The sequence below is a fragment of the Hyla sarda genome, chromosome 6 (genome assembly GCF_029499605.1).
Source record: "Hyla sarda isolate aHylSar1 chromosome 6, aHylSar1.hap1, whole genome shotgun sequence".
Classification (NCBI taxonomy): domain Eukaryota; kingdom Metazoa; phylum Chordata; class Amphibia; order Anura; family Hylidae; genus Hyla; species Hyla sarda.
The window spans coordinates 73703481-73729450 of NC_079194.1; the positions used below are offsets into that span (position 1 = coordinate 73703481).

General features: G+C 40.7%; 1 protein-coding gene across 1 annotated transcript in view; it reads left to right on the plus strand.

The window, feature by feature from the left end:
* CHL1 (cell adhesion molecule L1 like) overlaps positions 1–25970 on the plus strand; it is a 186720-nt gene that overhangs the window by 119166 nt on the left and 41584 nt on the right. Inside the window, exons 8-18 of the mRNA XM_056524135.1 lie at positions 70–254; positions 1600–1731; positions 12110–12253; positions 13509–13620; positions 15506–15672; positions 15923–16079; positions 17203–17327; positions 17794–17895; positions 18428–18625; positions 23299–23369; positions 25033–25255. Of these exons, the coding sequence (XP_056380110.1) occupies positions 70–254; positions 1600–1731; positions 12110–12253; positions 13509–13620; positions 15506–15672; positions 15923–16079; positions 17203–17327; positions 17794–17895; positions 18428–18625; positions 23299–23369; positions 25033–25255 (1616 nt within the window). The remainder of the gene's footprint in view (positions 1–69; positions 255–1599; positions 1732–12109; positions 12254–13508; positions 13621–15505; positions 15673–15922; positions 16080–17202; positions 17328–17793; positions 17896–18427; positions 18626–23298; positions 23370–25032; positions 25256–25970) is intronic.

Sequence of the window (25970 nt, forward strand, 5' to 3'; positions counted from 1 at the left end):
TAACAATATAGATTAAATGCTTCACAGTCTGCTTTTTTATGTATATCCTAATAAATTAAATGGTTTTAGGCCTACCCCTACATATGAATGGAGAAAAGAAGGGGAGGAATCAATAAAGCATCGTGCCACAGTAGAGGGCCATGGGACACTACTGAAGATCAAGGATATTACTAAAGAGGATCAAGGAGTATATGTTTGTGAATCAAAAAATGAGATGGGTTCTGCACAGGAAAGATTTCATGTTCTTGTAGAAGGTAATAGCAAGTTGTAAATGATCAGGTTATAACCTATAAGTGCAATTGCTACAGAGACTCCCCCCGGACCCTCCATGGCTATATATACATTGGTGGTCATAAAAAGAAGTATGGAGCAGACTTAGGAGCTGATTCAGCTCCTATCTGCAGCATACACCAAGCCCTTATGTGGCTCTGTTGAGAAATAAAAGAGAATGTTTTTTAGAAGGCCTTGAGGACAACTGCAAAATTTAAAGTTAGCCCATGATTAGGTGAAACATGTTGGGATTGAACAGCTACTGAATCAGTGCTGGCCCTACCTAGCAGGTCCATTGGACCCATACGGCACTTTGACAGGGGCGGCAATTTGCTGTTCAAGATTATTATTATTATTTTTTTACTTTTTTGTGTGGCCGGTCCCCCCAGTTGAACTTTAAAGGATATTGGGGCATGTGGGGGGTTCACCTCTAACAGCCACTGTGCCCTCCTCAGCCTCCCTGCCCTGTTCTCCCTTAGCTGTCAATAGCTGTCAGTCACTGAGTAGGACCGCCCAAATGACTACTTAGACCAGAATGAGCAGAATTTTACATGAATAAATTACTAACTATCCTGAATCTTTTCCCACAAAACAATAAATACATTTTCTGGGCTCCTCTTGTTCTATAATAGGATGTCTTTAGTTCGGACTGCATTTTCAATGTGAAAGGTTTCCTTACAAACAAATAAGAAGCACATAATGTAGTAGTGAGGTAGAGAACCATCACTGTTGATAGTCCGGAATGGTCCAGATGAATACAGGTGAAAAGTAACAAAAGCGTAATGACCATAAGGTGCTCAGTCTTTGAGAAAGTAGAGTAAATCCAAAATTCAAACGGCAAGAATATAAGACGGCACTCACCACGGTTGTAGCTTCATGTCTTTATTTTCGTAGTTGCAGTGAACAAAGGTGCGGTGTCAGGCAGGTAGCCTGGCGGAGATGCGGAGGACCTCAGTGCTGAGGTCCTCAGCGTCTCCGCCATGATACCTACCTGCCTACCTTTGTTCACTGCAACTACGAAAATAAAGACATGAAGCTACAACCCTGGTGAGTGCCGTCTTATATTCTTGCCATTTAAAATAAGCAAATAATGTTTACATGTAATATTCTCTTCTTTAAGTAGATTTAAAATGTACCCGTTGCTTTAAAAAAACGTTTGACATGTCCTAGAGGCATGTCAAAAGTTTTGAATGGTGGGGGTTGAAGTCTCTACAACATGTCAAAAGTTTTTTAAAGTAACAGTGGCCATTTAAAGGAATAAAATCTACATTTGGGGCGTGGTTTTCTGATTACATCACTGTTTTCAGCTCCTGTATTCACTGTTTTTAGAGCCTCCCAGATGGGAAAGGAAGCTGAAGAGCTCGATACAAGGAGTAGGGTCTGAGCTTATCCTGAACTGTTCAGTTACTGGGACACCCGAACCAGAAATTCAATGGCAAAGAAATGGAATCCCTATGAAAAGTAAGATCAAGAACTATAAGCTGAAATTATTCTCTGTAATTGTAGAACTTTTATGTTACATTTGTACAATCACAAAATGCTATTCTTTGTGTGTAATTTCATTTACCAATAACAAATAATTCAACTAGTATTAGATGGGTTGTGTTTGGACTTCCCTTCTGCACATGAGAGACTCTCCCTGCAGGATGTTACACATTTTCCTGCAACTTCATATGAACTATTAAATGGATGTGCAACCATGTAAGAGAAGTCCTCTCTAATATGTGTGATAACCATATGCTGATAACCTTATGTGTGCCACACAGTTGGCACTGTGAAAAGGGAAGACCAAAAATTATCTGGCAAAAATTACTTGATTCTGGACTACCTCTTTAATTTTTATGCAGCATCTCACATAAGTGAGTCCACCCCTACATTATATACAGTATCTCCCATAAGTGAGTCCACTTCTCACATTATATATGTTACGCCTAGCGCTCCGGGTCCCCGCTCCTCCCCGGAGCGCTCACGGCGTCTTTCTCCCTGCAGCTCCCCGGTCAGTCCCGCTGACCGGGAGCGCTGCACTGTCATGGCCGTTGGGGATGCGATTCGCACAGCGGGACGCGCCCGCTCGCGAATCGCATCCCAGGTCACTTACCCGTCCCGGTCCCCTGCTGTCATGTGCTGGCGCGCGCGGCTCCGCTCTCTAGGGCGCGCGCGCGCCAGCTCTCTGAGACTTAAAGGGCCAGTGCACCAATGATTGGTGCCTGGCCCAATTAGCTTAATTGGCTTCCACCTGCTCCCTGCCTTTATCTGACCTCCTCCCATGCACTCCCTTGCCGGATCTTGTTGCCTTGTGCCAGTGAAAGCGTTTAGTGTGTCCAAAGCCTGTGTACCTGAACTTCTGCTATCCACCCTGACTACGAACCTTGCCGCCTGCCCCCGACCTTCTGCTACGTCTGACCTTGCCTCTGCCTTGTCCTTCTGTCCCACGCCTTCTCAGCAGTCAGCGAGGTAGAGCCGTTGCTAGTGGATACGACCTGGTTGCTACTGCCGCAGCAAGACCATCCCGCTTTGCGGCGGGCTCTGGTGAAAACCAGTAGCCTCTTAGAACCGGTCCACTAGCACGGTCCACGCCAATCCCTCGCTGACACAGCGGATCCACCTCCTGCCAGCCGGCATCGTGACAGTAGATCCGGCCATGGATCCCGCTGAGGTGCCGCTGCCAAGTCTCGCTGATCTTCCCACGGTGGTCGCCCAGCAATCGCAGCAGATTGCCCAACAAGGACAGCAGCTGTCGCAGTTGACCGCCATGTTACAGCAACTTCTGCCTCTGCTACAGCAGCAACCATCTCCTCCGCCAGCTCCTGCACCTCCTCCGCAGCGAGTGGCCGCTCCTAGCCTCCGCTTGTCCCTGCCGGACAAATTTGATGGGGACTCTAAACTCTGCCGTGGATTTTTGTCTCAGTGTTCCCTGCATATGGAGATGTTGTCGGACTTGTTTCCTACAGAACGGTCTAAGGTGGCGTTCGTAGTAAGCCTTCTTTCAGGAAAGGCCTTGTCTTGGGCCACACCGCTCTGGGACCGCAATGATCCTGCCACAGCCACAGTCCAGTCCTTCTTCGCTGAAGTCCGAAGTGTCTTCGAGGAACCTGCCCGAGCCTCTTCTGCTGAGACTGCCCTGCTGAACCTGGTCCAGGGTAATTCTTCCGTTGGCGAGTACGCCATACAATTCCGTACTCTTGCTTCTGAACTATCCTGGAATAATGAGGCTCTCTGCGCGACCTTCAAAAAAGGCCTATCCAGTCGCATCAAGGATGTGCTGGCCGCACGAGAGATTCCTGCCAACCTCCAAGAACTCATCCATTTGGCTACCCGCATTGACATGCGTTTTTCTGAACGACACCAAGAGCTCCGCCAGGAAAAAGACTTAGATCTCTGGGCACCTCTCCCACAGCATCCTTTGCAGTCTTCGCCTGGGCCTCCCGCCGAGGAGGCCATGCAAGTGGATCGGTCTCGCCTGACCCAGGAAGAGAGGAATCGCCGTAGAGAAGAAAATCTCTGTCTGTACTGTGCCAGTACTGAACATTTCTTGGTGGATTGCCCTATCCGTCCTCCACGCCTGGGAAACGCACGCACGCACCCAGCTCACGTGGGTGTTGCATCTTTTGGTTCTAAGTCTTCTTCTCCACGTCTCACGGTGCCCGTGCGGATTTCTCCTACAGCCAACTCCTCCCTCTCAGCCGTGGCCTGCTTGGACTCTGGTGCCTCCGGGAATTTTATTTTGGAGTCCTTTGTTAATAAATTCAGCATCCCGGTGACCCGTCTCGTCAAACCGCTCTACATTTCCGCGGTCAACGGAGCCAGATTGGACTGCACCGTGCGTTACCGCACAGAACCCCTCCTGATGTCTATCGGACCCCACCACGAAAGGATTGAGTTCTTCATTCTCCCCAACTGTACCTCTGAGGTCCTCCTCGGTCTGCCATGGCTCCGGCTTCATTCCCCCACCCTTGATTGGACCACCGGGGAGATAAAGAACTGGGACTCTGCCTGCCACAGGAAGTGCCTCTCCCCCCCTCCCAGTCCCGTCAGGCAAGCCTCTGTGCCTCCCCATGGCCCCCGTCCTGGTGTCACACTGCCCCGTGCCAAGCTTCACCCTCTGCCCTCCCTCCCCATTCCCACTCCTGCTGTACTGCCTGCCATTGAGGAAACCATCCATTCTTTCCCGGTGTCCTCATCCCAGGGGAGGCAGTCACCGGACAAAAAAAAGGGGAGACCTAAGGGGGGGGGTACTGTTACGCCTAGCGCTCCGGGTCCCCGCTCCTCCCCGGAGCGCTCACGGCGTCTTTCTCCCTGCAGCTCCCCGGTCAGTCCCGCTGACCGGGAGCGCTGCACTGTCATGGCCGTTGGGGATGCGATTCGCACAGCGGGACGCGCCCGCTCGCGAATCGCATCCCAGGTCACTTACCCGTCCCGGTCCCCTGCTGTCATGTGCTGGCGCGCGCGGCTCCGCTCTCTAGGGCGCGCGCGCGCCAGCTCTCTGAGACTTAAAGGGCCAGTGCACCAATGATTGGTGCCTGGCCCAATTAGCTTAATTGGCTTCCACCTGCTCCCTGCCTTTATCTGACCTCCTCCCATGCACTCCCTTGCCGGATCTTGTTGCCTTGTGCCAGTGAAAGCGTTTAGTGTGTCCAAAGCCTGTGTACCTGAACTTCTGCTATCCACCCTGACTACGAACCTTGCCGCCTGCCCCCGACCTTCTGCTACGTCTGACCTTGCCTCTGCCTTGTCCTTCTGTCCCACGCCTTCTCAGCAGTCAGCGAGGTAGAGCCGTTGCTAGTGGATACGACCTGGTTGCTACTGCCGCAGCAAGACCATCCCGCTTTGCGGCGGGCTCTGGTGAAAACCAGTAGCCTCTTAGAACCGGTCCACTAGCACGGTCCACGCCAATCCCTCGCTGACACAGCGGATCCACCTCCTGCCAGCCGGCATCGTGACAATATACAGTATCTCCCATAAGTGAGTCCACCCCTCACATTATATATACAGTATATCCCATAAGTGAGTCCACCCCTCACATTATATACAGTATCTCCCATAAGTGAGTCCACCCCTCACATTATATATACAGTATATCCCATAAGTGACTCCACCCCTCACATTATATATAAAGTATCTCCCATAAGTGAGTCCACCCCTCACATTATATATACAGTATCTCCCATAAGTGAGTCCACCCCTCACATTATATACAGTATCTCCCATAAGTGAGTCCACCCCTCACGTTATATATCTACAGTATCTCCCATAAGTGAGTCCACCCCTCACATTATATATACAGTATCTCCCATAAGTGAGTCCACCCCTCACATTATATACAGTATCTCCCATAAGTGAGTCCACTTCTCACATTATATACAGTATCTCCCATAAGTGAGTCCACCCCTCACATTATATATATACAGTATATCCCATAAGTGAGTCCACCCCTCACATTATATATACAGTATATCCCATAAGTGAGTCCACCCCTCACGTTATATATACAGTATCTCCCATAAGTGAGTCCACCCCTCACATTAAATACAGTATCTCCCATAAGTGAGTCCACCCCTCACATTATATATAGTATCTCCTATAAGTGAGTCCACCCCTCACATTATAAACAGTATATCCCATAAGTGAGTCCACCCCTCACATTATATATACAGTATCTCCCATAAGTGAGTCCACCCCTCACATTATATACAGTATCTCCCATAAGTGAGTCCACCCCTCACATTATATATACAGTATCTCCCATAAGTGAGTCCACCCCTCACATTATATATACAGTATATCCCATAAGTGAGTCCACCCCTCACGTTATATATATACAGTATCTCCCATAAGTGACTCCACCCCTCACATTATATACAGTATATCCCATAAGTGACTCCACCCCTCACATTATATATACAGTATCTCCCATAAGTGAGTCCACCCCTCACATTATATACAGTATCTCCCATAAGTGAGTCCACCCCTCACATTATATATACAGTATCTCCCATAAGTGAGTCCACCCCTCACATTATATACAGTATCTCCCATAAGTGAGTCCACCCCTCACATTATATATATACAGTATCTCCTAGAAGTGAGTCCACCCCTCACATTATATATACAGTATCTCCCATAAGTGAGTCCACCCCTCACATTAAATACAGTATCTCCCATAAGTGAGTCCACCCCTCACATTATATACAGTATCTCCCATAAGTGACTCCGCCCCTCACATTATATATACAGTATCTCCCATAAGTGAGTCCACCCCTCACATTATATACAGTATCTCCCATAAGTGAGTCCACCCCTCACATTATATATACAGTATCTCCCATAAGTGAGTAAACCCCTCACATTAAATACAGTATCTCCCATAAGTGAGTCCACCCCTCACATTATATACAGTATCTCCCATAAGTGACTCCACCCCTCACATTATATATACAGTATCTCCCATAAGTGAGTCCACCCCTCACATTATATACAGTATCTCCCATAAGTGAGTCCACCCCTCACATTATATACAGTATCTCCCATAAGTGACTCCACCCCTCACATTATATACAGTATCTCCCATAAGTGACTCCACCCCTCACATTATATATACAGTATCTCCCATAAGTGAGTCCACCCCTCACATTATATATATACAGTATCTCCTAGAAGTGAGTCCACCCCTCACATTATATATACAGTATCTCCCATAAGTGAGTCCACCCCTCACATTAAATACAGTATCTCCCATAAGTGAGTCCACCCCTCACATTATATATACAGTATCTCCCATAAGTGAGTCCACCCCTCACATTATATACAGTATCTCCCATAAGTGAGTCCACCCCTCACATTATATATATACAGTATCTCCTAGAAGTGAGTCCACCCCTCACATTATATATACAGTATCTCCCATAAGTGAGTCCACCCCTCACATTAAATACAGTATCTCCCATAAGTGAGTCCACCCCTCACATTATATACAGTATCTCCCATAAGTGACTCCACCCCTCACATTATATATACAGTATCTCCCATAAGTGAGTCCACCCCTCACATTATATACAGTATCTCCCATAAGTGAGTCCACCCCTCACATTATATATACAGTATATCCAATAAGTGAGTAAACCCCTCACATTAAATACAGTATCTCCCATAAGTGAGTCCACCCCTCACATTATATACAGTATCTCCCATAAGTGACTCCACCCCTCACATTATATATACAGTATCTCCCATAAGTGAGTCCACCCCTCACATTATATACAGTATCTCCCATAAGTGAGTCCACCCCTCACATTATTTACAGTATCTCCCATAAGTGAGTCCACCCCTCACATTATATATACAGTATCTCCCATAAGTGAGTCCACCCCTCACATTATATATACAGTATATCCCATAAATGAGTCCACCCCTCACATTATATACAGTATCTCCCATAAGTGATTCCACCCCTCACATTATATACAGTATCTCCAATAAGTGAGTCCACCCCTCACATTATATATACAGTATCTCCTATATGTGACTCCACCCCTCACATTATATACAGTATCTCCCATAAGTGATTCCACCCCTCACATTATATACAGTATCTCCCATAAGTGATTCCACCCCTCACATTATATACAGTATCTCCCATAAGTGAGTCCACCCCTCACATTATATACAGTATCTCCCATAAGTGAGTCCACTCCTCACATTATATACAGTATCTCCCATAAGTGAGTCCACCCCTCACATTATATATACAGTATATCCCATAAGTGACTCCACCCCTCACATTATATATACAGTATATCCCATAAGTGACTCCACCCCTCACATTATATACAGTATATCCCATAAGTGAGTCCACCCCTCACATTATATACAGTATCTCCCATAAGTGAGTCCACCCCTCACATTATATACAGTATCTCCCATAAGTGAGTCCACCCCTCACATATATCCAGTATATCCTATAAGTGACTCCACCCCTCACATTATATATAGTATCTCCCATAAGTGATTTCACCCCTCACATTAAATACAGTATCTCCCATAAGTGAGTCCACCCCTCACATTATATATACATTATCTCCCATAAGTGAGTCCACCCCTCACATTATATATACAGTATCTCCCATAAGTGACTCCGCCCCTCACATTATATATACAGTATCTCCCATAAGTGATTCCACCCCTCACATTATATACAGTATCTCCCATAAGTGAGTCCACCCCTCACATTATATATACAGTATCTCCAATAAGTGATTCCACCCCTCACATTATATACAGTATCTCCAATAAGTGATTCCACCCCTCACATTATATACAGTATCTCCCATAAGTGAGTCCACTCCTCACATTATATACAGTATCTCCCATAAGTGAGTCCACCCCTCACATTATATATACAGTATATCCCATAAGTGAGTCCACCCCTCACATTATATACAGTATCTCCTATGAGTGAGTCCACCCCTCACATTATATACAGTATCTCCCATAAGTGAGTCCACCCCTCACATTATATACAGTATCTCCCATAAGTGAGTCCACCCCTCACATTATATACAGTATCTCCCATAAGTGAGTCCACCCCTCACATTATATACAGTATCTTCCATAAGTGAGTCCACCCCTCACATTATATATACAGTATATCCCATAAGTGAGTCCACCCCTCACATTATATACAGTATCTCCCATAAGTAAGTCCACCCCTCACATTATATATACAGTATCTCCCATAAGTGAGTCCACCCCTCACATTATATACAGTATCTCCCATAAGTGAGTCCACCCCTCACATTATATACAGTATCTCCCATAAGTGAGTCCACCCCTCACATTATATACAGTATCTTCCATAAGTGAGTCCATCCCTCACATTATATATACAGTATATTCCATAAGTGAGTCTACCCCTCACATTATATACAGTATCTTCCATAAGTGAGTCCACCCCTCACATTATATATACAGTATATCCCATAAGTGAGTCCACCCCTCACATTATATACAGTATCTCCCATAAGTGAGTCCACCCCTCACATTATATACAGTATCTTCCATAAGTGAGTCCACCCCTCACATTATATATACAGTATCTCACATAAGTGAGTCCACCCCTCACATTATATACAGTATCTCCCATAAGTGAGTCCACCCCTCACATTATATACAGTATCTCCCATAAGTGAGTCCACCCCTCACATTATATACAGTATATCCCATAAGTGACTCCACCCCTCACATTATATACAGTATCTCCCATAAGTGACTCCACCCCTCACATTATATACAGTATCTCCCATAAGTGACTCCACCCCTCACATTATATATACAGTATCTCCCATAAGTGACTCCACCCCTCACATTATATATACAGTATCTCCCATAAGTGACTCCACCCCTCACATTATATATACAGTATCTCCCATAAGTGAGTCCACCCCTCACATATATCCAGTATATCCTATAAGTGACTCCACCCCTCACATTATATATAGTATCTCCCATAAGTGATTTCACCCCTCACATTAAATACAGTATCTCCCATAAGTGAGTCCACCCCTCACATATATCCAGTATATCCTATAAGTGACTCCACCCCTCACATTATACATACATTATCTCCCATAAGTGAGTCCACCCCTCACATTATATACAGTATCTCCCATAAGTGATTCCACCCCTCACATTATATACAGTATCTCCAATTAGTGATTCCACCCCTCACATTATATACAGTATCTCCAATAAGTGATTCCACCCCTCACATTATATACAGTATCTCCCATAAGTGAGTCCACCCCTCACATTATATACAGTATCTCCCATAAGTGAGTCCACTCCTCACATTATATACAGTATCTCCCATAAGTGAGTCCACCCCTCACATTATATATACAGTATATCCCATAAGTGAGTCCACCCCTCACATTATATACAGTATCTCCTATGAGTGAGTCCACCCCTCACATTATATACAGTATCTCCCATAAGTGAGTCCACCCCTCACATTATATACAGTATCTCCCATAAGTGAGTCCACCCCTCACATTATATACAGTATCTCCCATAAGTGAGTCCACCCCTCACATTATATACAGTATCTTCCATAAGTGAGTCCACCCCTCACATTATATATACAGTATATCCCATAAGTGAGTCCACCCCTCATATTATATATACAGTATATCCCATAAGTGAGTCCACCCCTCACATTATATACAGTATCTCCCATAAGTAAGTCCACCCCTCACATTATATATACAGTATCTCCCATAAGTGAGTCCACCCCTCACATTATATACAGTATCTCCCATAAGTAAGTCCACCCCTCACATTATATATACAGTATCTCCCATAAGTGAGTCCACCCCTCACATTATATATACAGTATCTCCCATAAGTGAGTCCACCCCTCACATTATATACAGTATCTCCCATAAGTGAGTCCACCCCTCACATTATATACAGTATCTTCCATAAGTGAGTCCACCCCTCACATTATATATACAGTATATTCCATAAGTGAGTCTACCCCTCACATTATATACAGTATCTCCCATAAGTGAGTCCACCCCTCACATTATATACAGTATCTTCCATAAGTGAGTCCACCCCTCACATTATATATACAGTATATCCCATAAGTGAGTCCACCCCTCACATTATATACAGTATCTCCCATAAGTGAGTCCACCCCTCACATTATATACAGTATCTTCCATAAGTGAGTCCACCCCTCACATTATATATACAGTATATCCCATAAGTGAGTCCACCCCTCACATTATATACAGTATCTCCCATAAGTGAGTCCACCCCTCACATTATATACAGTATCTTCCATAAGTGAGTCCACCCCTCACATTATATACAGTATCTCCTATGAGTGAGTCCACCCCTCACATTATATACAGTATCTCCCATAAGTGAGTCCACCCCTCACATTATATACAGTATCTCCCATAAGTGAGTCCACCCCTCACATTATATATACAGTATCTCCCATAAGTGAGTCCACCCCTCACATTATATACAGTATCTCCCATAAGTGAGTCCACCCCTCACATTATATATACAGTATCTCCCATAAGTGAGTCCACCCCTCACATTATATACAGTATCTCCCATAAGTGAGTCCACCCCTCACATTATATACAGTATCTCCCATAAGTGAGTCCACCCCTCACATTATATATACAGTATATCCCATAAGTGAGTCCACCCCTCACATTATATACAGTATCTCCCATAAGTGAGTCCACCCCTCACATTATATACAGTATCTACCATAAGTGAGTCCACCCCTCACATTATATATATAGTATCTCCCATAAGTGAGTCCACCCCTCACATTATATACAGTATCTCCCATAAGTGAGTCCACCCCTCACATTATATACAGTATCTACCATAAGTGAGTCCACCCCTCACATTATATATATAGTATCTCCCATAAGTGAGTCCACCCCTCACATTATATACAGTATCTCCCATAAGTGAGTCCACCCCTCACATTATATATACAGTATCTCCCATAAGTGAGTCCACCCCTCACATTATATACAGTATCTCCCATAAGTGAGTCCACCCCTCACATTATATACAGTATCTCCCATAAGTGAGTCCACCCCTCACATTATATCTATTTTCCATCCATACAAAATGGTAATTTTGTGATTTATTCCAGGGTAACATTTAGGAGCACACAAGGATCTTTACAACCAGTCACGTGTTTCTGTATGATTTATGTTTGTGTAGTCTTTACAGAGCTTAGACATATTAGTTTGTCTCATATAATACAGTTTAATGATTTAATTATGATTTCTTCTCTCAAATAAAGGAGAATCCCTTCCTCACAACCATAAAATGACAGGAAGCATAATGTTCATTCACTCTCTTCAGCTCTCGGACAGTGCAGTGTACCAATGTGAGGCATCAAACAAGCATGGAACCATTTTTACCAGTGCCAACATTGATGTTCTAGGTATACCAACCTCATATTTCAGGAAAATCCTGCCTTAAGATGATGCATGCAAATAATTGCAGAATTGCACTTGAACCACTATTTCAGTGTCTAACAGTGCTTGTGTTATGGAGCTGTGTGTTAAAATCTGTTCTTTCAAACGTTCTCCCTATGTTCATGTAGGGTCCCTCTTGGTAACACTGGCCAATCATTGACTGCCACAAATGACTCGTTTCCAGATCATTGTAATGAACATTACCCATAGTCAATACAGGGAAATATTGTTTTTGCTTATCCTATCTTGTTGTGCCCCCATGTAAATTATTATAGCACCATGAACTGTATGTAGCTTGTAGCGACATTTACACAGGACATTAGCTAAGAATAAATGAAGCTAATGACTGATGTGTCATCGCATCAAGAACTATAAGGGCTGTCCTGGAAAAACGTCTCAAAGTGGAAATCCTGGCATTCAGATGTTATATGGATGAACTGATATCTTTGACTGATGATAATGATGATAAATGATTATTATTATAAAATAATAATAATAATAATAATAAATAATAATACCGTATATACTCGAGTATAAGTCGACCCGAATATTAGCCGAGGCCCCTAATTTCACCCCAAACACCCAGGAAAAGTTATTGACTCGACTATAAGCCTAGGGTGGGATATACATCATCTCCCCCATGTCATCATCCAGACCCCCGTCATCATCCAGACCCCCGTCATCATCACGCTGTCATCATCCCCCTTGTCATAATCCCCCCCCCCTTCATCATCATCGCCTGTCAATCCTTCCAGTGGTCTTCAACCTGCGGACCTCCAGATGTTGCAAAACTACAACTCCCAGCATGCCCGGACAGCCATCGGCTGTCCGGGCATGCTGGGAGTTGCAGTTTTGCAACATCTAGAGGTCTGCAGGTTGAAGACCACTGAGAAGGAATTGACAGGCGGAGAGTTCACTCTAGTATAAGCCGAGGGGGGGCGTTTTCAGCACGAATAATCGTGCTGAAAAACTCGGCTTATACTCGAGTATATACGGTACTTTATTAACAGTATTAGCATAATTGTATTAATATTTATATTAGCATTTGTAACAATAATGATACAATTATTATTACTATTATTATCACTACTTCTTTATTATTACCATAAATAATATTACATAAATAAAACTATATGTGTTTTTGCATTTTTATGCAGTTATTATTGGTTTATTTATGCATCTATTATAGTATTATAGTAACTATTTTTTGTCATTCTACAGATATTGTACCATTGATATTCACGCATGAAAACAAGACATACACATCAGTATGGGGACAAAATGTCTCATTGCATTGCAAAAGTTTTGCCTTTCCTACGGCCGATGTTACATGGTAGGTCTATTTTCCTTTAACCTTATACACAGTATTTCTTTTCTGTCTTACCATAGTACTCTCTTTTGACACTTCTGACTGTGTCAGGAACTGACCAGAGCAGGATAGGTTTGCTATGGGGATTTGCTCCTGCTCTGGACAGTTCCTGACATGGACAGAGGTGTCAGCAAAGAACACTGTGGACAGTCAGAAAAGAAAAAAAAAAAAAAAGAAAAAGATCTTTCCCTGTAGTATACAGCAGCTGATAAGTACTGGAAGCATTAAGATTTTTTAATAGAAGTAATTTACAAATCTGTATAACTTTCTGGAACCAGCTGATTTAAATTAAATTGTTTTCCACCAGAGTACCCCTTTAAAGGAGTAGTGCAGTGAAATAACTTATCCCCTATCCAAAGGGGGCAACACGCCCCCTTCCAGCAGACTGTCGGGTCATAGCTGTCGGACCCCTGCAATCTATAACTTATCCCCTATTCTTTGGTTAGGGAATAAGTCATCTTTCACTATAGAACTCCTTTAACGGGGTTGTCTTAGTACACCATAAAAACTCAGTTTGCAGGATTCTGCAGTACAACAGAGAAATTTCCAGAAACAAATGCTAGAACTCACATAGACAACACATAGCAGCAGAACACTAACCAAATCAATAAAATCAGTACCTGATGTTAGTAGCTGGAGCCTTAAATGGGCACTGTCACATACAAAAACTTTTGATATATTGTAAAGCATGTATAACCAATAGGTTTTGTAATTGCTTTCATTAGAAAATTTTCAGAATTTCATATTAAAAAAGCCAGTCAAACAACTGCTCCCCTGCCTGCTTGGACACATACTAGTCCTGCTGTGTCCATGCATCATCACCTATGTCATGGACACGCTTCCTTGATTGACAGCGGTGAGCGCAGGGCTCTCATCTGGAGGAAAAATCCTCCCACTGTCAGCTTGTGTCCCATTACTGTCAGTGAGGACAAGCTGGGAGTTGTAGTTTTGCTAATGCTAGAGATGTGAGTATAAATGGGAGATAAAGCGTACTGAGGGAGGGGGCGGAGACCTGCACAGTGAGGCCACGCCCCCTCACTTTGAGAGGAATTCAGACTAGTGAGCCAAATTAAAAGTGTAATAAAAATTAATAAATAAAGGTGCCAGACACAAAAATTAGATGTACATGGTCAGGATTAGGTACTGAGTGATATATATAAAAAAAAATTGTTGGATCTGATGGGTACACTTTAAAGCTCTGCAGTCATTAAAAACAACTTTTAAAATGTTACCTGGACATTTTAAAAGTTCAGATTGCTGCAGGTTTCACTCGTGAGACCTACTGCAATCGTGAGTCATAAGCTAGTGAAGTGCGCAGCCAGTAGAACTGATCTTTATATGCATAGACTTATGCACAGAAAAGGTTGGATTGACAGCAGGGGAGTGAGGCGCACGCTGCAGCACACGTCCGGTGTGAGACCTCATGCACTCTTAGTTTTTACCATGCATGGGCAAAATTCCTTAAGTAGTTTTAAATGACAGTGACACTTTAAATAGACTAAGGCATCACTCCAAACCAGGCAAGATAAAAGCCGGTCATGGATATTACTCTAGCAAATCTATAAAAAAAAAAATCTTAACTTTACAAGACAAAATAAGATGATAGGACCAGTTCTACGATGCATAACAGCGAACAGTTTGACACAAATCACTAAATCCATCAGCTGTAATGTTTAGAAATTACTAGGGGATTCAAGAGATGATGAGGAACTGTGACGGTGAAAAGAGGAAATAATATGGAATTCCATGAAGTATATAATTTTTGTACTTTTTCATTATGAAGCATCTATTTCTAGTTTTTATCATAAAGAGCCGGGTATATAAACTTTCCATTGTGTATTTTTATAAGGTATCATAGGAAGAGAACAATCCAACATAAAAGTGGACGCTACATAATAGACAACAATGGTACCCTTCATATTCGGGAGTTGGAGGCAGAGGATGCTGGCTTGTACACATGTAAGGTGTCAAACACCAAAGGAAGCGCCTCAGTTACAGCAAACCTCATACTTCGAGGTATGGCGCCTTCACTTTCGGAAGATAACCCTGTGCTTTACTTTACAACAGATATATCAAACTTCAGGCAAAGGATGAGTGGTGCAGTTGTCTATAGAAACCAATTGGATCGCTTCTTTTATTTTTAAAAAGGCCTCTGAAAAATGAAAGCCGGAATCTGATTGGTTGCTATGGATAACTAAACCACTGATCTTTTGTGCAAAGTTTAATACATTTTCACCCCAACTTTATATATGTGTTTCTTAAATAGAACCTACGAAAGGGTATGTGTCTCCTGAGAATACATGGGTTAGGAGATGGCACTCCATTACACTGACCTGTCATGTCCAATGTGACCCCCACCTCTGTTCTTCTGTGAGGATTACCTGGATGAAAGATGGACAGAAGCTCAAAGATGACAACAAAAGGTATTTATAACTGACATGATCATATTTCACAGTCATTTCTTGTATTAAATGTAATAAAAACTCAGTACATTCCGAATCAGAGGCTATTTTACCCCCCAAACTAGCTAAAGATGCCCTATTTATGTAAATCTTTGTAAGCCCTACTTGTTTGGATGGTCCCATAAAAAATCGGGAAGTTCCTATTGAGTCCTATTTTTAAAGGGGGTCCCGCCGCTGGGGACTCCCGCGATCTCCCTGCTGCACCCGGCATTTGTTTATAGCATCGGGTGCAGCACTGGAGGCTCGTGACGTCTCGGCTGCGCCCCGCTCATGACTTCACGGCCATGCCCCCTCAATGCAAGTCTGTGGGAGACTTGCATCTAGGGGGCATGGCCGTGACATCACGAGCGGGGAGTGACCGTGACGTCATTAGCCTCCGCCCCGCATCACCTGTCATCCAGCATGGATCGAGGTTTGCTCTCTGCACCTGATGTCTGGGCTGCCACAGCCAAGATCGAGGGGGTCCCGCTGCTGGGATAGGGGATAAGAAGTCTAGGAGCGGAGTACCCCTTTAAAGGCAACCTGTGCCCTGTTTTATGCTGTTGGAGACTATGGTTCACTCTGAAATGCTCAGGCTTTTCATACAAATCCTAGTTTACAAAAGCTGCCGGGATACAGGTAAAAAGTCATAGGGAAGTGGGTTGAGGGGGGGTCGGTACCTAAGACATGTCACTCAGTGCTGGCAAGGCAGAGAGCAGCCACCAGGACCCACCGCAACTACTATTTACCCGGGTCCCAGCTTTATCTAACTATAATTTATCTGAAATAAATCAAAGTGTGTCAGAATTGCGCTAATTGTGCTCCCTGAACCTTTTTTATGCTGCCAGCAGTTCAGGCAGCATAAAGCAGGTGACAGGCTCCCTTTTACTTGAAGACTAGGGACATAATGACTTAAAAATACATTTGTATACATTTAAACATTGGCAAATGTTACAAAAAAAAATATTAAAAAAACAGTACAGAACTGAAAAGTGGAGGCCATTCCCCTCTTGTGCTTACTGTAGGGGGGGGGGGGGTGTAGACTTAGTGATGCTTCCTATTGGTTTAGTTCTTGCTTAAACTTTTTGTTATTTCTTTAATACAGAATACAGGTGAACTTAAACAGCTTGTCTATATATGATGTAAATTGGAAAGATGGCGGTACCTATAACTGCATTGCCAATACTTGGCTGGACTCAATGGAGGCTGAAAGTCATCTAACCGTGCGAGGTATCTACAATTTCAACCAAAATATGATTTGTATAGCTTAAGGTCTTATGCACATGCCAATAATATGGATATGTGTTGTAGAAATATAATATATGGTGACTGTAATCTGTTATAGGCCTTACATGTACCTTTATGTGGCCCTATTTTTTACTGCTATGGGATATTACACTGCATCTTGGTAAACTGGTACTGGTAAACTTTGCATGCAATATTATAGTGTCTATGGGGGAGATTTATCAAAACCCGTGCAAAGGAAAAGTTGTCCAGTTGCCCATAGCAACCAATCAGATCACTTCTTTCATTTTGCAGTGGCCTTGTGAAAAATGAAAGAAGCGATCTGATTGGTTGCTATGGGCAACTGGGCAACTTTTCCTTTGCAGTGGTTTTGATAAATCTCCCCCTATGTGTACACCATTTACATCAATTCATATTATTCCTATTTGTTAAAGAGTTTCTTTATTCACAGATGTTCCAATGCCTCCTGAAAGTGTACAGCTTTTGGAAAAGCAGGACCGTAGTGTTGTATTGTCCTGGACACCAGGTGACAGTCACAACAGCCCTATATCCGGTAGGTAAATTGTATTATTAATGTAGTATTTATTTGTTTCGATAAAACACCTACTGATATAAAGTACCTACTTATCTTCCTCCTTTGTTAATAGAGCAACAGTCTTGCACACACATTGTTGCTCCATTTAAAGGGGTACTCCACTGGCCAGCGTTCAGAAGTTAATGTTCCGAACGCTGTTTTTGCGCTACTGGGGTTGGCTACTCCCCTTGTGACCCATCCCGGCCAAGCCCCCTCAATGCAAGTCTATGGGAGGGGGCGTGATGGCCGTCACGCCCCCTCCCATAGACTTGCATTGAGGGGACGTGGCCGTGATGCCACGAGGGGCGTGACCGACCCCACAGTGCAAAAACAGCGTTCGGAACATTTACTTCCGAACGCTGGCCAGTGGAGTACCCATTTAAAGCATGCATAAAGACGTAATAATAACAGAACCACGTATGAGAAATTTGAAAGCTGAAGGATGGATAATAATACATTTGCATATGCTTAGAAAATTTTCATGGTTTTCAAGTTCTTGTTATCTTTTTAGAATTTATCGTCCAGTACATAAAAAGCAACGGTGAAACCGGAGAATGGGAAGATGTGGATAGGGTGCCCAGAAATGTCACCTCTGTTTCTGTGCAGCTCATTCCTAATTCTATCTACCAGTTCCGTGTCTTAGCTGTGAATGGAATCGGGAGCAGTCCTTCAAGTCTTGTCTCAGAAAATTACAGCACGCCACCTGCAGGTAATGTGTAGAAGACGTAGTAAGATCATACAGTTCTTTGCATCTTACTGCTTAACATTCAGGAGATTATAGAACTGCATAGTAGTTTGTATGAGTATTATGAATGGGAGATACAAATAAAGTTGAGCTTAGTTTTTCATTTGATACATGTTCTAATGGTTTATTTGATGATGTCTATACTACAGGCCCGTTCATTAGAGGGGTTGTCCTATCTCCTTTCTTCTTGCTTTTCTGGCTCCTCCGGCTCGATTTCAGTGGTCGGTGATGGTCGTGAAAGGTGTAAGCAGCCGAAGCGGAAAAGTTACGCAATTTACATAACTCCCATTACCTTTAATGTGAGTAATGTAAATGGTGTAGCCCACAGGGTTTCCATTTGCAGTCAATAGTCAGAAAAGTTCAAACCTCATATAACTTGGAATACTGGCCATATTGGAATTGGAATTCCAGCACTTAAAAACATATCCCCAGGATATGGGATAAGTGTCTGTTTGCATGGATCTGACAACTGGGACCCCCTCTGTGATCTCCAGAACGGAATGTTGCTACATGAAGTGGTAAGGTGGGAACACATTCCTTTTATTGTCTCTGTGAGTGCTGTACTTGGGTATCTCCGTCGTTCTCATAGACAATGCATAGAGATCGTGACGAATGCACCGCTCCATGCAGGACGGAGAGATGCTGGTCTGATTAGGTAAACTGCAGAGTTATGACTCCACCCCCTCTCTCTGCAAAACCAGAGGCATCATGGGACATGCAGGGAGCATTAGGAATAAATGTTAGAGAGCAAGTAGGATTTAAGAGCCCTGCCACATTATTCTCTAATAATAGCTTATGCTGCACTATATAAGCAAAAAAATAAAATACAATGATTGAGCTGTATATACAGTATATAACACTTAAATACTCCTTTAGTCAGGCAGAACATTAAAATGCCTGAACTTGATATGACTAAACTATATCGGTATGGCCATTTGTGCAATTAATGTTGTAGTATAGGCCAGTAGATTTGTATAGTATACGGTAGATAGTATAGGTCAGTAGATTTGTATAATATAGAAAGTATAGGTCAGTAGATTTGTATAATATAGATAGTATTGGTCAGCAGATTTGTATAATATAGATTTGGATAGTATAGGTCAGTAGATTTGTATAATATAGATAGTATAGGTCAGTAGATTTGTATAGTATAGATAGTATTGGTCAGTAGATTTGTATAATATAGATTTGGATAGTATTGGTCAGTAGATTTGTATAATATAGAAAGTATAGGTCAGTAGATTTGTTTAATATAGATAGCATAGGTCAGTAGATTTGTATAGTATAGATAGTATTGTTCAGTAGATTTGTATAATATAGATTTGGATAGTATTGGTCAGTAGATTTGTATAATATAGATAGTATAGACCAGTAGATTTGTATAATATAGATAGTATAGGTCAGTAGATTTGTATAATATAGATAGTATAGGTCAGTAGATTTGTATAGTATAGATAGTATTGTTCAGTAGATTTGTATAATATAGATTTGGATAGTATTGGTCAGTAGATTTGTATAATATAGATAGTATAGGTCAGTAGATTTGTATAGTATAGATAATATAGGTCAGTAGATTTGTATAGTATAGATAGTATTGGTCAGTAGATTTGTATAATATAGATAATATAGGTCAGTAGATTTGTATAATATAGATAATATAGGTCAGTAGATTTGTATAGTATAGATAGTATTGGTCAGTAGATTTGTATAATATAGATAATATAGGTCAGTAGATTTGTATAATGTACATAGTATAGGTCAGTAGATTTGCATAGTATAGATAGTATTGGTCAGTATATTTGTATAATATAGATAGTATTGGTCAGTAGATTTGTATAGTATAGATAGTATAGGTCAGTAGATTTGTATAATATAGATAGTATTGGTCAGTAGATTTGTATAATATAGATTTGGATAGTATAGACCAGTAGATTTGCATAATATAGATAGTATTGGTCAGTAGATTTGTATAATATAGATTTGGATAGTATAGACCAGTAGATTTGCATAATATAGATAGTATTGGTCAGTAGATTTGTATAGTATAGATAGTATAGACCAGTAGATTTGTATAATATAGATAGTATAGGTCAGTAGATTTGTATAATATAGATAGTATTCGTCAGTAGATTTGTATAGTATAGATAGTATAGGTCAGTAGATTTGTATAATATAGATAGTATAGGTCAGTAGATTTGTATAATATAGAAAGTATAGGTCAGTAGATTTGTATAATATAGATAGTATAGGTCAGTAGATTTGTATAGTATAGATTATATTGTTCAGTAGATTTGTATAATATAGATTTGGATAGTATTGGTCAGTAGATTTGTACAATATAGATAGTATAGGTCAGTAGATTTGTATAGTATAGATAATATAGGTCAGTAGATTTGTATAGTATAGATAGTATTGGTCAGTAGATTTGTATAATATAGATAATATAGGTCAGTAGATTTGTATAATATAGATAATATAGGTCAGTAGATTTGTATAGTATAGATAGTATTGGTCAGTAGATTTGTATAATATAGATAATATAGGTCAGTAGATTTGTATAATATAGATAATATAGGTCAGTAGATTTGTATAGTATAGATAGTATTGGTCAGTAGATTTGTATAATATAGATAATATAGGTCAGTAGATTTGTATAATGTACATAGTATAGGTCAGTAGATTTGCATAGTATAGATAGTATTGGTCAGTATATTTGTATAATATAGATAGTATTGGTCAGTAGATTTGTATAGTATAGATAGTATAGGTCAGTAGATTTGTATAATATAGATTTGGATAGTATAGACCAGTAGATTTGCATAATATAGATAGTAATGGTCAGTAGATTTGTATAGTATAGATAGTATAGACCAGTAGATTTGTATAATATAGATAGTATAGGTCAGTAGATTTGTATAATATAGATTTGGATAGTATAGACCAGTAGATTTGCATAATATAGATAGTAATGGTCAGTAGATTTGTATAGTATAGATAGTATAGACCAGTAGATTTGTATAATATAGATAGTATAGGTCAGTAGATTTGTATAATATAGAAAGTATAGGTCAGTAGATTTGTATAATATAGATAGTATAGGTCAGTAGATTTGTATAGTATAGATTATATTGTTCAGTAGATTTGTATAATATAGATTTGGATAGTATTGGTCAGTAGATTTGTATAATATAAATTTGGATAGTAAAAATATAGAAATGTGTGCAGCTCACAAAACACAATCCAAGTATATAATTGGTTATAAGCTGAAACCCAACGGCCGGAATTATGAAAAATAATGTACAAAGTGTATAACCAATCATCAAGGATTCTACCCCGAAAGGTACTTAATGATATTTGAATAAAATAACATAGGATGCTATAAGTATAAGATTTTATTGAATGCAAATATAAAATTTGTAAAAATAATAAAAATGCACTATAAATCCTCTGGCATATAATATAACAGGATGAAGAAAAACACTGGGCCCAAGTGGTAACACACCCCCTATACATAAAAATCAAAAATATAAAATAATGTCCAGCACTCTGGTGACCTTGTTATACATATAACAAGGTCACCAGAGTGCTGGACATTATTTTATATTTTTGATTTTTACGTATAGGGGGGGTGTTACCACTTGGGCCCAGTGTTTTTCTTCATCCTGTTATATTATATGCCAGAGGATTGTTAGTGCATTTTTATTATTTTTACAAATTTTATATTTGCATTCAATAAAATCTTATACTTATAGCATCCTATGTTATTTTATTCAAATATCATTATGTACCTTTCGGGGTAGAATCCTTGAGGATTGGTTATACACTTTGTACATTAAATTTGGATAGTATTGGTCAGTAGATTTGTATAATATAGATAGTATAGGTCAGTAGATTTGTATAATATAGATAGTATAGGTCAGTAGATTTGTATAATATAGATAGTATAGGTCAGTAGATTTGTATAATATAGATAATATAGGTCAGTAGATTTGTATAATATAGAAAGTATAGGTCAATACATAAGTATAATATAGATAGTATAGGTCAGTAGATTTGTATAATATAGATAGTATTGGTCAATACATAAGTATAATATAGATAGTATAGGTCAGTAGATTTGTACAGTATACGGTAGATAGTATAGGTCAGTATATTTGTATTATATAGATAGTATTGGTCAGTAGATTTGTATAATATAGATAGTATAGGTCAATAGATTAGTATAATATAGATTTGTATAATATAGATAGTATAGGTCAGTAGATTTGTATAGTATAGATAGTATTGGTCAATACATTTGTATAATATAGATAGTATAGGTCAGTAGATTTGTATAGTATAGATAGTATTGGTCAATACATTTGTATAATATAGATAGTATAGGTCAGTAGATTTGTATAGTATAGATAGTATAGGTCAGTAGATTTGTATAGTATAGATAGTATAGGTCAGTAGATTTGTATAGTATAGATAGTATTGGTCAGTAGATTTGTATTATATAGATAGTATAGGTCAATAGATAATATAGGTCAATAGATAATTATATGCTGTTTCTAAACGTAAAAAGTATTTATTATTTTGTTACTCATACATGAAAAAATAGATACAGCTAAATGGATTTTTTGTTGTGTTTTTAGCTCCAGACGTTAATCCGCATACTGTGTTTGTTGAAGCTGATCGTCCAGATGAAATGACAGTGAGATGGGAGGTGCGGAAACAGTACATAACTTGCCACATATTCTAATTGAAGTCAGTGAGAGATGGAGTTTTATGCAGAAATGTCTGAACATGCAGAGTCCATGACCAAGTCAGCATGGATGCCTGTACAACGCTCAACAAAAATCTGTGCAGTTTTTTAAAACTGTATCACATATTTTTAGTAGAGGAAAAAAGTAACATGTCACATTTCTCCAAGTTTAAAATCTGCATGTTAGATCTGCATCAAAATCTATTTTTAGGAAGGATTTCTTAGCACATTTTAGGACAGAATTGAATTTACCGTATAACCAAGCCACATTTTTCTGTAAAATGTTTATGATGATCTTTATATAAATGGATGTGATCAATCAAATGTTTTGAACCTGATACCACCAATATGTTATCACTATGTATTTGAAATCTACACTAGTTCACATCTGGCATAGATTTCGGTTGCAATTTAATCTACCTCCGTAGCATATATTCAGGCCTACTTTATGCCAAGCTCTGCTCACTTGGCGAGCAAGGTGTAAAGCTCAAAAAGTGGAATTTTGTTTTGCCACAAAGAGGAGGATGCACAGATTTTTTTTTTACTTTTCATAATCTGTCCCTAGTGCAGATAATGATAAGGAATTCACTAAATAAAAGCCAATATTTATAATTTCTTTCACAGGGTAAAACAGTAAATAACCCCCATCAGACCATACAAAGAATTTAAAATCCACCGGAGATGATGTGTTCTTCAAAGATTACCTTTCATGATCTTGTAAAATGTTATAATCCTCCCAGTTCACTGCCCCCATCAGGATATACCACCCCCTGCCTTTATTTTTATTTGTTAGTTTTCTACCTTGATATTGCTCTGTATTTTGCGCTCAGTCTCAGTCAGATTCACAGACTGGGAAGGGGCGTTACCCAGCAGGTGTGACATCATCTGAAGCCATACAGGGGAGAATTTCCTCCCTCACTTTGCTTTCACACAGCCCACAGCAGTTTAGTGTGTGAGATGAGCTATGATTGGCTAACCCTGCACACACACACACCCTCAGCACTCCAGACTACATTTCCTGATTTTGGACTTCTGCCAGGCCAGCAGGAGTCCAAAGTCTGTGCAAGAGATTGGAGGGAAATGTGCTCTGGACAAGTAGGGAGACACCTAGTGGAAGCTTTATTAAACACAAACAAAACATAGAAAACTTTAAAAAAAAAAGATTTTTTATTTACCATAAGGAGTGCAATAGCAAAAATTTGCTTTAATGATAGTTCCCATTTAAATCATCTGATAGAGGCTATTATGCTGTATTAAAAAGCACTTTCTCGAAATGCGTCTAGTGTGGATGCAGTCTTATGTGCTGCTTTAGTCCCAGGAAATAAATAAAGAATATTGGATTTTATTTATGACATAGTGCAGACGGATTCCTTTTTTCTTTCCGAGATATTTACCGTCTGGTCAATGCTATCCTGTGCAGTTAATCCAGCCAGAGAGGTTTCAAGCACATTAGTAGTCAGCGCTATATCGCTATATTCCTGGACTTTGTTGCGGAATGATAAATTCCCCCGTTGTTACCTGAAACAAATATTACTGTTTACTGAAGTGATGAAGATGTTTCTCTATTACATCGCCCAGTATCTACTCCAGGCTTCATGGTGCTTAGTTTTATTATCTGTTTCAGCCCCTGAATTTAGATGAAGAAAATGGTCCCGGATTGGAGTACAGATTCAGCTGGCGTTTACAGGATGTGGAGACAGAATGGCATCATAAAAAAGTGAAACGTCCACAATTTACGATAAAGAACACGCCAGCCTTTGTTCCATATGAGATCAGGGTCCAAGCAATCAATAATATTGGAGATGGTCCTGACCCGGAGGTTCACACTGTTTACTCAGGAGAAGACAGTGAGTATCGTTACTATAGGTTTGTTAGGTTATTGAGTACTGTCACTTGTATTGAGTCAATTCATTTTTTTTTCATGGAAATTGAAGCTGTCATGTTTTAGATGTAGTGTTCACGGTTAAAGGGGTACTCCACTGTCCCAGCGTTCGGGACATTTTGTTCCAAACGCTGGGTGCGGGGGTCGTGGCGTTACGGCCACGCATGTAGAGATGTCACGCTCACGCCCCTCTTGACATCACACCACTCCACTCAATGCAAGTCTATGGGAGGGGGCGTGGCTTGCCACGCCCCCTCCCATAGACTTGCATTGAGGGGGCGTGGTGTGGTGTCAAGAGGGGCGTGAGCTTGACATCATGACCCCCGCAGCCCGCACCCACGCTGGGGCAGTGGAGTACCCCTTTATCCGTGAATTCTACATCTAAAACATGACTGCTTCAATTTACCCCTTTAATGACATTTCTTGAATTATTCTTTTGCCGATATTGATGCAAATCCTCAGCCATTTTGCAAGAAAATTTGCATAAAAGATTTTTCTGTGGCTTGTGCTTTAGGGTAGGGTCACACATAGCATATATTCTGCGTATTTCTCGCAGCGTATTTCAGTGCTGGCAAAGTCTATGGGTGGTTATTATTACTCCCATAAACTTTACTAGCTCAGAAATATGCAGTGTAAAATAAGCTGTATATACACTACATGGGTCAAATTAAAAACTCTTC